This window comes from Herpailurus yagouaroundi, unplaced genomic scaffold (genome assembly GCF_014898765.1).
Source record: "Herpailurus yagouaroundi ecotype Mexico unplaced genomic scaffold, PumYag 29, whole genome shotgun sequence".
NCBI classification, from domain to species: Eukaryota; Metazoa; Chordata; class Mammalia; order Carnivora; family Felidae; genus Herpailurus; species Herpailurus yagouaroundi.
The window spans coordinates 82,376,041-82,389,406 of NW_024412377.1; the positions used below are offsets into that span (position 1 = coordinate 82,376,041).

General features: G+C 33.8%; 1 protein-coding gene across 4 annotated transcripts in view; it reads left to right on the plus strand.

The window, feature by feature from the left end:
* Positions 1–13,366, plus strand: part of SKIC3 (SKI3 subunit of superkiller complex) — an 87,732-nt gene that overhangs the window by 60,967 nt on the left and 13,399 nt on the right. For all 4 annotated transcript variants that reach the window (XM_040448250.1, XM_040448276.1, XM_040448266.1 and 1 more), the window contains 4 exons: positions 1,640–1,768; positions 5,241–5,362; positions 7,110–7,268; positions 12,408–12,560. In XM_040448250.1, coding sequence (XP_040304184.1) covers positions 1,640–1,768; positions 5,241–5,362; positions 7,110–7,268; positions 12,408–12,560 — 563 coding nt within the window. The remainder of the gene's footprint in view (positions 1–1,639; positions 1,769–5,240; positions 5,363–7,109; positions 7,269–12,407; positions 12,561–13,366) is intronic.

A 13,366-nucleotide genomic window follows, 5' to 3' on the forward strand; every position in this document is an offset into this window, starting at 1 on the left:
GAAGTAAGTCAATGTTCAGAAATTATTAACTAACTGGAATTTAAATAAAAACTTGAAACTACAAAAAAAAAATTCAGAAATTGATTCTACCTCAGTTGGAACTTTGGATTTTAGACCTGATGATACCCGAGCCATCATCCAGTTCATTTGTTTTATAGAAAAATGAGTCCTGAAGGGAAAGCTGGCAGAGTTTATTAGTGCCATTGTTAGACCTAAAACCCAGATCTAAGAGTCATGTGCCTTTCATTATACATTAATCAGATCTCATAAGTTCTGAGGGATGGTTCCCATTTCCTTATTCTAGAATTTGATTGTATCTTTTGTTATTTAAAATAAAGTAGTCATTATTTCAGGCAGGAATTATTTTATAATATGGTGGTATGCATTTAATTTTTTTGTAAAAATTTTTTATGTGCCTAAGATTTCTAATGATGCTTATACTATTATATCAGTAATACTGATCCTCTATAAATGAAGTAGAGAAACATTTCAAACATTTGATAGGGGATATATATTAGATGGAGCAGTTAGATAAAAAATATAAAATTGAAGCTAAAATTTTTGTTTAAATGACACTCTTTTTAGCTAGCACCCCTTGTGGGATTAAAAAAAAATTTTTTTAAGTGTAGCAGGACTAACATACAGGCCATGCAAATATTAACCTGCAAAATATGACTTATAAAAAGCAAAAAATAAAAACTCTTCTAAAGTTCCAAGTTCTTTTTCACCTTGTCTTCACAACTGCCTTTCTTAAAAAGAGGCATCTGTCTGCATAATCTCTATTATTACCACCTCAGTCTCAGTCCACTGCTTCCCCCTCTCCCCAGAAGAAGCTATCATGGTGTGAAGGAAGGAAGGAAAGATCAAATTGATGAAGGGATATATAATCATAGAATTCCTTCATTTGGAATGATAAAATGGCTTTCACGATTGGCTGTTAGAACATATGTAAATGGAGTTATCTTGAGCTTTTCCTTTGACTCACACTTTTCTTAAAAACTGAGAAAGAGTGTTATTTTGCTTTTCCTATGATTGAACCTTTAATACAGAGATCGAATGATAAACATAAATGTCTCTTTGAGACTCGTCCTTGATGTCCAATGAAAGTGAACATAATTGACTTTTCCTTTTTTTTTGTTGGTTTCAGTAGTAGAATTAAGTGAATCATCACTTACATGTAACCCAACAGTGCTCATCACAAGTGCCCTCCTTAATGCCCATCACCCGTTTAGCCCATTCCCCCACCCACCTCCCCTCCAGTAACCCTTTTATTTTCTCTGTAGTTGAGTCTCTTATGGTTTACCTCCCTCTCTGTTTTTATCTTATTCTTCTTTTCCACAATAGAACAGTACTCTAGGCAGCTGAGCTAATCAGCCATGGAAGAGCTTAATAGGATATTTCTCATTCTTTGCTGTATTTTGGAAAAAAAAAAGCAAATCTTGAAGAATGAATATAGTAATATGTCTTCTGAAAAGAAGTATAGTTTTCCTTTAAGAAAATGATTTTTTTTTCTAGAGATATAATTTATTTTATTTTCAGTTTAATTTTTTGGTATTTATAAACTCTTACTCTCATTTTTGGTAGCTTTTCAGCAATATGTTGATATTAACAAGCCTTGTAACATATTTCCTGTGTTTAGGTGACCCTGCCGTCTGGGCTGGGCTAATGGCAGCCTGTCATGCTGAAGATAAGCTGGCTCTAGTGGACAACACTGAGCCGAAGAGAATGGATTTGTACTTGGCCCTGTTATCTGCTGTTTCTGCTTCAAGTAAGCTTAAACAACCATTTCGTACATGATGAATTCAGGGCAAAGTACTCAGAAGGATATTGCCAAAAGGTAGTGGGCACACTTAGCCCTACACTAAAGGCTACTATGTTCTCATCAGACAAAGCTTAAAACCAAGCCTTGAAAAGATGAAATCATTTTCAAGGGGCTTAACTTCCTACAGAACAAAGCCCAAGAACATTACAGAAATACAAAAATGTTCAGCATTCAACAAGGTAAAATTAACAATGTCTGGTGTCCAGTTAAAACAGAATAGGCATGCAAAGAGGTAGAAAAATACCACCCATAGTGAGATAAATCACTCAATGGAAACAGATCCACAGGTGACATGATAGAAGTCTCTTTAAAACGTAATTGTTCAGGGGCGCCTGGGTGGCGCAGTCGGTTAAGCGTCCGACTTCAGCCAGGTCACGATCTCGCGGTCCGTGAGTTCGAGCCCCGCGTCGGGCTCTGGGCTGATGGCTCAGAGCCTGGAGCCTGTTTCCGATTCTGTGTCTCCCTCTCTCTCTGCCCCTCCCCCGTTCATGCTCTGTCTCTCTCTGTCCCAAAAATAAATAAACGTTGAAAAAAAATTTAAAAAAAAAAAATAAATAAAACGTAATTGTTCAAAGCACACATTACAACAATAGCACAAAGAATAAAAGGGGAAAATGGAAGTATTCTGTTATAAAATTACACTGTAAGTGAAGTGGTATAATATTACTTAAAGGTGGACTGTGACAGGTTAAAGATGAATACTTTAAAATTTAAAGTAGACACTAAATAGAGTTATAGTAAATAAGCCACCAAAGTAGATAAAATGAAATCATAAAAAATAATCCAAAGAAGAGGAAAAGAGAACAAACACTAGATAGGACAAATAGAAAACAACACATTAGTTAAACCCAACCATATCGGTAGTCAAGTTAAATGGTCTAAATACCCTAATTAAAAGGCAGAGATTGTCAGATTGATAAAAAAGCAAGAGCCAACTATAAACTGCCTAAAAGAAGAATAGATAAAATATAAATTTATATTTAAACATAAAAATGAAAATAGCCTAAAAAGTGAAAGGATGAAAAAAGATATTCCATGTCAACACTAATCAAAAACAGGTGAGGGGCACCTGGGTGGCTGAGTCAGTTAAGCATCTGACTTTAGCTCAGGTTATTATCTCGCAGTTCTGGAGTTCAAGCCCTGCATTGGGCTCTGTGCTGACAGCTCAGAACCTGGAGCCTGCTTTGGATGCTATGTCTGCCTCTCTCTCTGCCCCTCCCCCACTCATGTGCTCACTCGCGCGCGCGCGCTCTCTCTCTCTCTCTCTCTCAAAAAAGAATAAACATTAAAAAAAAAAAAAAAGAAAGTTGAAATGGCACTGCTAATTTCAGGCAAATTAGATTTCAGACCAAGGGATATTACCAATGATACAGAAGGCCATTTCATAATGGAATCAGTTCATCAAGAGAACATAACAAGTCTAAGCATTTAAGCACTAAGTAGCAGATCTTCAAAATACAAAAAATCTGCATTGTATTTCACAATAAGATGGGTAGAAAAAATGAAAACTTACGGAAAAATGTATGAAGCAAAAACTTACAGAACTGAAAGGGATAGACAAATCCACAATATAACTAGAGATTTAGTAATCTTTTGATAATTGACAGAGCAATTGGACAAAAAAAATCTGTAAAGATATAATAAAGACTTGAACAGCACTGTCAACTAACTTGACCTAATTGGCCTTTGTGGAATACTTCTAATAACAGCAGAAGGCCTATTGTCAAATGCACGCAGAGCATTTACCCAAATCTTAAATGGGCCATGAAACAGGTCTAAATAAATTTAAAGGGCTTCAAATCATGTATAAAGCATATTGTCTTAATACAATGGAATTAAATTAAAAACAAGTAACAGAAAAATATCTGGAAAATTCTCAAATATTTAGAAACTAAATAAATACTTTTAAATAATCCAGTTCAAAGAATAAGCTAGAAGGGAAGTGAGAAAATATTTTGAACTGAGTGAAAAGGGAAAAACAGCCTTTCAAAGTATTACAAGCACTGCTTACAGAGAAATTTATAGCATCTAATGTCTACATTAAAGCCTTCAAATCAGTGATCTCATCTCCTTAAGAACTAGAAAATGGAAGATGAAATTATACCCAAAGTAAGCAGAAGAAAAGAAGTAATAAATAGTAGCGATCAGTGAAATAGAAAACAGAAAATTAACAAATGTGAAAACTTGTTCTTTGAGAAGATCAATAGAATTGATGAACCTCTAGCCAGACATCAGGGATAAAAAACAGTACCCATGTCAGAAATGAAAGAGGGTACATCGCTATAGCTATTTAAAGGCTAATAGGATCTTATGAACAAGTTTATGCCACTAAATTTGGCAACTTAGAAATGGACAAATTCTTTGAAAGACACAAAACTCACTTCAGAAGAAATAAAAAAACTGAATAGCTTTGTATCTGTTAAAGATACTGAATTTGTAGTTCTAAATCTCCCCACAAAGAAAACTCCAGGACCCAATGTCTTCACTGATTAATTCTACCAACCATTTAAGGAAGAAATAATGCCAGTTCTAAACAAATCCTTCCAGGTAATTTAAAAGTTTGGTAACTTTTTTCTATATGGCCAACATTACCCTGACACCAAAACCAGGCAAAGACTTCAATAAGGATACTGCAGAACTACGGTGCAAAAATTCATAACACACTGTATCAATTCAAATGCGACAACACATAGAAAAGATGATACATCATGATCACCTGGGGTTTATCTTGGGAACGCAAAGTCACTTTAACATTTGAAAATGCATGTAATTTACCATATTAACAACTGTGAACGTGCTAGACAAAGGGGTGTATACTTTATGATTCTATTTGTATGAAAGTTTAGAAGATGCAGTCTGATCTATTGTGACTGAAAAGAATTAGCGGTTGCCTGGGGACAGAGGGTGAGAGGAGAGGTAGGTAGGGGAACAGAAGTGATTACAGAGGAGTAGGAAGAAACTTTTCATGATGGTGACTATGTTCATTATCTTGATTTTAGTGATGGTTCATGGATAGACGCCCATGTCAAAAGTCTTTAGAATGTACTGTTTGAATACGTACATGTGTGTAATTTACGATACATCAATTATATCACAATAAATATTTAATTTTTTACAATGAATTATTTTTAATTTTGCTGTAAAGTGTTTTTTGTTTTTTGTTTGTTTTGTTTTGTTTTTATGTAAGTCACAAGTCTATAAAGTTTTAAGTTACTCAGCCACAAACATTCCTACCATGAAACTCTTCAGAAACCTGTCATGTGTCAGCATAGTTTATGGGATTTCGGTAGTACATGTAAGTTTAAAAAATTATAGATGCATGGTAAGTCTAATTGTAATACTTCTTAGCAACTAATTACTCCTTTGGGAAAATGTTATAAATCGCAGAGGAAAGTAACACTGACATTTTTGTTCACAGTTAGAGACAAAGAATTCCTTGAAAATTATAACCAATCTCTGGAAAAGTGGTCTCTCTCCCAAGCTGTCACTGGTCTAATAGACACAGGAAGACTAGCTGAAGCTGAAGGCCTCTGCACAAAGGTATTATTATTATGAAATTGAGCATTGAGATTTGTGGATTCTTATCCTACTTGGAAAATGACATTAAAAATAGAGTGCACAATATTTAAAGGGCATATGGTGATGGTGTGATGATAGTAATGATTATAATTACCCAACATTTATTGAGTACTTACTATAAGCTGGTCAGTACATTTAGCAGTTTGTATTTGAACTTCACAACAATGTATGACATGGATGTTTATTATTATCCCCTTTTTATAAATAAGTAAACTAAAGCTTAGGGTAAGCGATTTACACAAGAGTTTGCAGCTAGAAATTGATTTAGTTGCCATTTGAACTCACATTTGTCTGATTCTAGGACTCAAGGACTTAATAGGTCTTTGGGAAGGCAGTACCATTATGGAAGCAGTATTTTCCTTTGATTTCTGGTTACTGCCTTCAGAATGCTATGTTTTCCAGCATCCCTGTATTTTTCCAAAGTTCTGAACCACATAGAATGACTGTGAGGATTAAGTGGGTGATTGGAGCTACTCAGTAGTCACCTTTTATAAACCTGGATTGTGGGCTCTGTGAGTAAATCCTTAGCACCTTGCCAGCACATAGTAGGGGTTCAATAAATTTCTATTGAATGAATGAATCCATTTCATAAAGCTATTTAGAAATAATTTAATGGATAAGGACAGTTTTAAACATCTCCTTATCCTGACGTTTTCCTGAAAACATCTTTTTTCATAATTGCTTACCAGGAAGATTTTATTTTCTTTAGAAATGTGTTTTGTTTTGTTTTTGTTTTTGAAAGAAAGATCAATATAAATTTTACAGAGAAGGAAGAATGGATCTTTGAAGATCCCTTTGGTGTTTTAATTCTCTGAAAAAGCAGAGTAATAAATTACCTCTTTTATTTAAGAAATTTCATCTGTATTCAGGACAGATTAGTATTATGCAGTGAGTGTTTAACAAGCAACTGACAGTTGCTATGTTCTGTTTGACAGAATAAGGGATACTTTTATGATTTTTTTCTTGTCATTCTTTTGTTCCAATCTCTTACTTAGAAGAAAGCAATCACATACATTTAAGACTATAACTTAATAAAAAATAGAGAAGCATGAGATTGAAGGACAAGCAATAAAGAAATGTTTAAAACAATAGTGGAAGGCTTGTTTAGAGAACTTTCTTTAACTTCTCCCCCGTACAGATATATATAGGAAAGGAGATGCATATACATATATATAATTATGTATGTGTGTTTTCATGTACTAATAATGGCTTAGGGAAATGGATAAATGGGTCATTTTTCTTACAATGTGTAGGAAGTCTTTGCCTAGAGAAGGACATCCAGTGAATATCTTTGTGAAGAGGTTGAAAAAGGAAAACATTTATAGCTCTTTTCTTCTTATATGGTCTAGTTTCTTCCAATAAGGCATTGTTTTAGCCTTCACTGTTAATATTATGTTTTCTTGGTTCAGCTATTTACATTCAGAACTTAAGTTTTTCAGGATATCACTTGAGAATAAAACAAGTCAAAGGGAAACTAAATCTAAAATAAATGCCTTATAAACTACAATTATAGCATTACCAATTTCAAAGTTTATTTAAATGTGGAGTTTTATATGTTCATCGTTCTATTTATTTTACTTTTGCAGTTATTTTTTTAATAAGAAAAAGGTTAAATTCAGATTTTTTTCCAACATTAAGAATAGCTTAATTGCTATTTTAACATTCAAGAATCTGTGTGATATATTTGTATTTGGGGTTTAATTTTTAGAATTTAAAAAGTAACCCTGATCAGCCAGCTGTTATCTTACTTCTGAGACAAGTTCAGTGTAAACCACTCCTGGATTCACAAAACCCTCTCCCAGATGCTGTACTTGAAGAGCTGCAGAAAACAGTCATGTCCAATTCAACTTCTGTTCCAGCATGGCAGGTAAATTCTCTCCATTCTTACAATGAGTCCTGAATTAGAATACTTCGTGATACTAGGTGAGGTTAGGCGGTATGCTCCATTTTGTTTATCTTGCCTTTAAAGTCACCATATATGTTTCGTTTTCAATAACTGAAGCATGCTGTATTGGGATTAAGGAGACTAAGCAAGTTAATACTAATTTAGGATCTGCAGCTACACTGCTTCAAAGGTTTTTAAATTGTTGATTATGAATTTCCTCAATTTAAAACAATGTTGAAAATACTGCCTTTTACATAGGATTGATGTAACACACTAAAGAAGTGTTTCAAACATTTTGTCATAATGGTGCTAACTCCACCTTTAGGGAGGATGTATGTGTTTTTTTTCTAGCTACCTTATAGGGAACCCATATCCAGGATTTTAATGGGTGTTTAGTGCTTTTTGAAGTAGTTATGGATGCTTGAATGAACAGACTATCCTTTTAGCTGGCTCTGGTTATCTACAGTGACAAACACATAATGATCACTATATACTTTATTCTTATTGATATTAAAACACAAGAAAACATGTAATTACTTTATTCAGTGTATTATAGTTTCCTCTCTGCTCCAGAGAAAGTATCAAAGGGGCTTTTTGATATCGATTTTACAGAAGCTTATTTTTTACTGTAATTTCTTGCTCATTTTGATCTTTCATTGTAACACCTTTTTGATGTCCCTGCTTAAAAAGATTATCCTATGGCATACAGTAGTTGGACTATGCAAGCTAAGCCTACTTTTTATTCTAATTATTGGAGAAAGGTGGTGCTTTTTTCCCCTCTTCTAAAGTTTGCCATATGAGAATTAAGATACTTTAATTCTAAGGTCAGATGGATAGTAATGATTTCATATTCTTCATCAAGACTTCATATGCTTGTCAAACTAAAAAGGAAAAATTAAAAGATAAATTATATAGCATGTAGAGTCTTAAGAGATAGAGTGTGTCTTCTTTTATGATATAATTCACAAAGAATAGAGTATGAAAATCTTATAAGTACCATTCATTACATTTTTCTTACCTATATACCTATTTAGCCACCACCTATACCATGATACAGAATATTGTCAATAACCTGGTTGTCTCCCCCCTGCCTCTCTCTTTGATTTCCCCCTACCTCAAATAAAAAGGAAAACAACTATTCTGACTTCTGTCACTTCTCTCTAGTCTTTCTGCTTTTTGAACATCACATAAACAGACTCTTGTTTTGTGTGTGGTTACTTTCATTCAACATCAAGTCTGTGGGACTCATTTAGTTGTTTCACGTAGCTGTAGTTTTTTTCCGTTTCATCTTATGAATATATTATAAAATGTATCTCTTTTACAGTTGATGGACATTTGGATTATTAACAGGTTTGGGCTATCATGGTTAATGCTGCCATGTCCATCCTTAGATATGTCTTTTGGTGGGTGATAAGGGATATGTATGTTTACTCTAGTAGATCCTATCAAACAGTTTTATAAACCACTAACAAATTTTGAGCATTCCAATTGCTGGTATTGCTAGACATGGTTATTATTTCCCCTTTTCAGTAGATAAGTAGATAATAGTATCTTGTGATAGTTTTAACTTGACTTTACCTGACTCATGATGTTGAGCCACTTTTCATAAGCTTAATGAACCTTTGGATATCCTCTTTATAAAGTGCCTTTTTTTTTTTTTTTTTTTAGTTTTTCGTGGGCTGTTTTTTAATTGATTTTTGGAATTCATTGTAGTTTTTGGATACAAGCATATTTTAAGTATTTGTATTACTGCACATAGTTCCTCATGTCTGTACCTTGGCTTAACACTCTGTTAATATTTTTTGATGAATAGTTGTTAATTTTAATTAAGTCTAACTTACCTTTTAATGGTTAATGCTTTATTGAAATTTCTATTTAAGAGCGCTTTGCCTCCTTTAAGCTCCTGAAGATATTTTTCGCTTTTCTTTCAGAGATTTTTGTTTTACTTTTCACATATTAGGTATATGATCCGTACAGGATTAATTTTTGTTGATGTTGCAGAGTCAAGGTTCTTTTTTTCCCAGATGTATATCTTACTGTCCCCGCATCATTCCTTGAAAAGACCATTCTGACCCCACAGAACTGTAGTGATGGTTTTACATGAATCAGGTGACCGTATATGTGGGTCGTATAGGGCTCCCTATTCTTTTCCATTCATCTACTTGTTTATTCTTGCTTACAGCTTTACAATTAGTTTTGATGTGTGGAGCTAATAGGAAGAGCTCTGACTTTTTCTCCTTCAAGTGCCTCAGGTCATTTAGGTTTTTTGCATTTACATGTAGATTGTCAGTTACCCTGCTTCCTTACCGCCCCCCTCCCCCCGCAAACAAAAGCCCTGCTAGGATCTTGATTGGAATTACATGAATCTGTAGTTTAATTGGGGGAGGATTGATAAAGGAATACTACTGAATTTCTCTATCCACAAATGTGGTATATGCCTCAAATTATTTAAGTTCTAAATATCTCTCCGTAGTGTTTTACAGTTTTCAGTGTAGAGTCTCTTACATTTTTGTGTTAAATTTATTTCTGGGTAGTTCATGTTTTTTGTTCTATTACAAATGGTATTTTTGTCTTGTATGTTAGCTCCAAACACTTAGAAATGCAGTGATATTTATATGTTGACCATCCACAACCTTGCTGAATTCACTTATTCTTTTGAAATGATTTTGGGTTTTCTGTAAACATAATTAAGTCATTTCTGTGAGTAGTAAAGTTTTACTTTTTCTTTCCAATATATTTATATTGATTTTTTTCTTGCTGTATTGCACTGTTTAGAACCTTGAATAACAATATTAAATAGAAGTGGTGGTAAAATAAGTGAATGTTCTTATTTTCAACCTCACATAGAAAACATTTACTGTTTACCAACTGCAAGTTTTTATAGATACATTTATCAGATCAAGGAAGTCTTCTATTCTAAATTGATAAAAGATTTTTTATTTTTTTCATGAATGGATGTTGAATTTTAACAGATCTTGTGAGGGGCATCTGTTAGAATGGTTCTTTTTTTTATTATTCTGCTAATGTGGACTGTGTTGACTTTCAAATGTTCAACTAACCTTGCATTCTTAGTAGAAATCTTACTTGGTTTTCCTGGCTATGATGTATTACTCCTTTTATATATTGCTGGAGTTGATTTGTTAATGTCTTTTTGGAGGATTTTTAATACCTATATTCAGGAGAGAATGGCTTATTTTTCATTCTTATGAGGTCTGTGTTAGGTTTTGGCATCTATGTTGTTAATTCTCCTTTATTTTCTGAAAGAGTTTGTATGAGAGTGACATTTATTTCTTTAATGTTTGGAAGAATTCACATTTGAAGCCACTTGGGCTAAGGATTTTTTTTTTTTTTTTAATTGCTGGTTAAATTTCTTTTCACTTCTTTAGCATTCATGAGCTATAGGAAATTTGTCCAGCACATCTCAATTTCATGTTTATTGGCATAAAGTTGTTCATGATATCCTCTTTAATGTATCATGGGGGCGCCTGAGCGGCTCAGTTTGTTAAGCTGACTTTGGCTCAGGTCATGATCTTATGGTTCGTGAGTTTGAGCCCCATGTTGGGCTCTGTGCTGACAACTCAGAGTCTGGAGCCTGCATCAGGTTCTGTGTCTCCCTTTCTCTTTCTGCCCCTTCCCTGCTCTCTCACACTCTGTCTCTCTCACAAAAATAAATAAACATTAAAAATTTTTTTTCACTGTTTATATAATCTGTAATGCTTTTTTTTCCGTTTTCATTCTTACATTGGTAATTTGTTTTCTGAATTTTTTCTTGATAAACAATTTTGTTAACTTGTCAAAGAACCAACTTTTTGGTTTGATTTTCTTCATTATATTTTCTTTACACATTATTGATTTCTTTTATTTTTTATTTTCTTTACGTTCTTTGCATTTTTGTGTTTTTTTTTTTTTTTTTTTTTTTTTTTTTTTACCTAGCTTCTTGACAGAGAAACTTACAGATTTTCTGTCTTTCTCCAATATATATATGCATCCCCCAGGACTTTATGTAGTGTTTTCATTGTCATTTATTTGAATATGTTTTCTAATTTCCATTGGGATTTCTTCTTTGATCCATGTTTTTTTCTGAAGCATGTTGCAAAATTTCTAATATGGGAGAGGATGAATTTTTTAGTTATTTCTCTGTTACTCTTTAATTTCACTTAATCAGTAAACTGTATGATTTTAGTTATTTAGTTATATGGTTGGATTTGGTAAATATTGCATACACATTGTCACTTAATGTATATACTGTGGTTACTGAATGTAGTCTTCTCAATATGTCACTTAAGTCGAGCTAATTAATTATGTTTAAATCTTCTATGTCCTTATTGAACGTTTTGTGTTTCTTTAACCATTGCTAAGATAGGTGTACTAAAAATCTCCAACTTTGATTCTGCATTTGACTATTTTTTTTCATTTCTGTCAACTTTTGCTGCATAAAATCTATGTTATTAGGTAAATACAAATGTAGGAGTGTTATATCTTCCAATTAATTGATTCTTACTATGAAACAGCCCTCTTTGTCTCTAATATTTCTTGTCTTAAAGTCTACTTTATTAATACAACTATACAAACTTCTTTTTGATTAGCATTTACATGATATGTCTGTTTTCATAGTCCATTTTGATTTTGTTCTTGACTTGCCATCTCAGAAAACTCTTTAAGACTGTCAAGTCAGGGGCACCTGGGTGGCTTAGTTGGTTAAAGCATCTGACTCTTGATTTCTTATCAAGTCATGATCTCATGGTTCTTGAGATTAAGCTGCACATTGGGCTCTGTGATGACAGCATGGAGCCACCTTGGGATTCTCTCTCTCCCTCTCTCCTTGCCCTTCCCCTGCTCACACTCTCTCTTTCTCTGTCTCAAAATAAGTAGATACGCATTTATATTAAAAAAAAAAAAATGACTTTCCAGTGATGTGGCTAGTAAGCTCTTGCTGATAGAATGGGCAAGATGGCTACTCCTTTCTTGACCTGTGATTTTTGTTTTTTGGGGGCACAAAATTTAGCAATAATGAAATAAAAAATTAACTTTATCAATGTGTATTGACTTTGTTGGAAGTAGAGTAGCAGGCTATGTACTAAATTGAAATCTTTTTGGTTCTTTTCTCTTTATGTTCCTCAGTGGCTGGCACACGTGTATCAGTGCCAAGGAATGATGGGTGCTGCAGAGATGTGTTATAGAAAGAGTCTACAAGTAGCATCCCAGCAGGGCAGTTGGAGTGGGAAGCTGTCAAGTCTGCTGAGACTAGCTCTACTTGCTTTAAAAGCCTGCATGGTAAGATCATGTTATAATCATGAAAAATTGATTCATTTATTTTTAAGATGATCGTGCTTTCTCTCAAGTTCCTGTTTTGTCACCTTCTCGTGAGGCCTCCTTATAGACTTTGTATTTGGGCTTTTGATGGAAATAATAGCAATGTAAATCCATAGACTCCAGCAGACCAGTGTCATTGTTTGGGAAGAAAAGAAACAAAGATTGAAATTAAAAAGTTGAATTAAGGCAGAATATACATTTTTATTTCTTGTTGATAAGTTAGAATTAACCCAGCTACTCATCTGTGACAAAGGTGGCAATAATTAACATTTCAGCCCATTTCTCAGTTCAATTTAACATTCTGCAAGAGGATTTCTAGTAAGTTTTGATTTGACATCAGATTTTTGATACAAAGATAGGTACATTAATCTGTAAGTCCTCTGTACTAGTATGGAAAACTCCTTAGATAAATGTTTAAGTGTGTGTGTGCTTTGGGGGGAAAACTGCAGAACAGTGTATATGATATCCTAGTTGAGTGTATGTATATGTGATACATATATTTAAGAATATATATGTCTAAATATGTTGTGTTTGTGTGTACCTGCTTATGGGTACATAGAAAGATATAAAAAGAAAATTAATGAGGGGCATCTGGGTGGCTCAGTTGGTTAAGCATTCGAGTCTTGATTTCGACTCAGGTCATGATCCCAAGGTCAAAGGATCCAGCCCCACATGGGGCTCTGCACTGAGCATGGAGCTTGCTTATGATTCTCTCTCCCCCTCCCCGCTCTGCTCCTCTCCATCCCTAGCTCTCTAGCTGTCTAAAA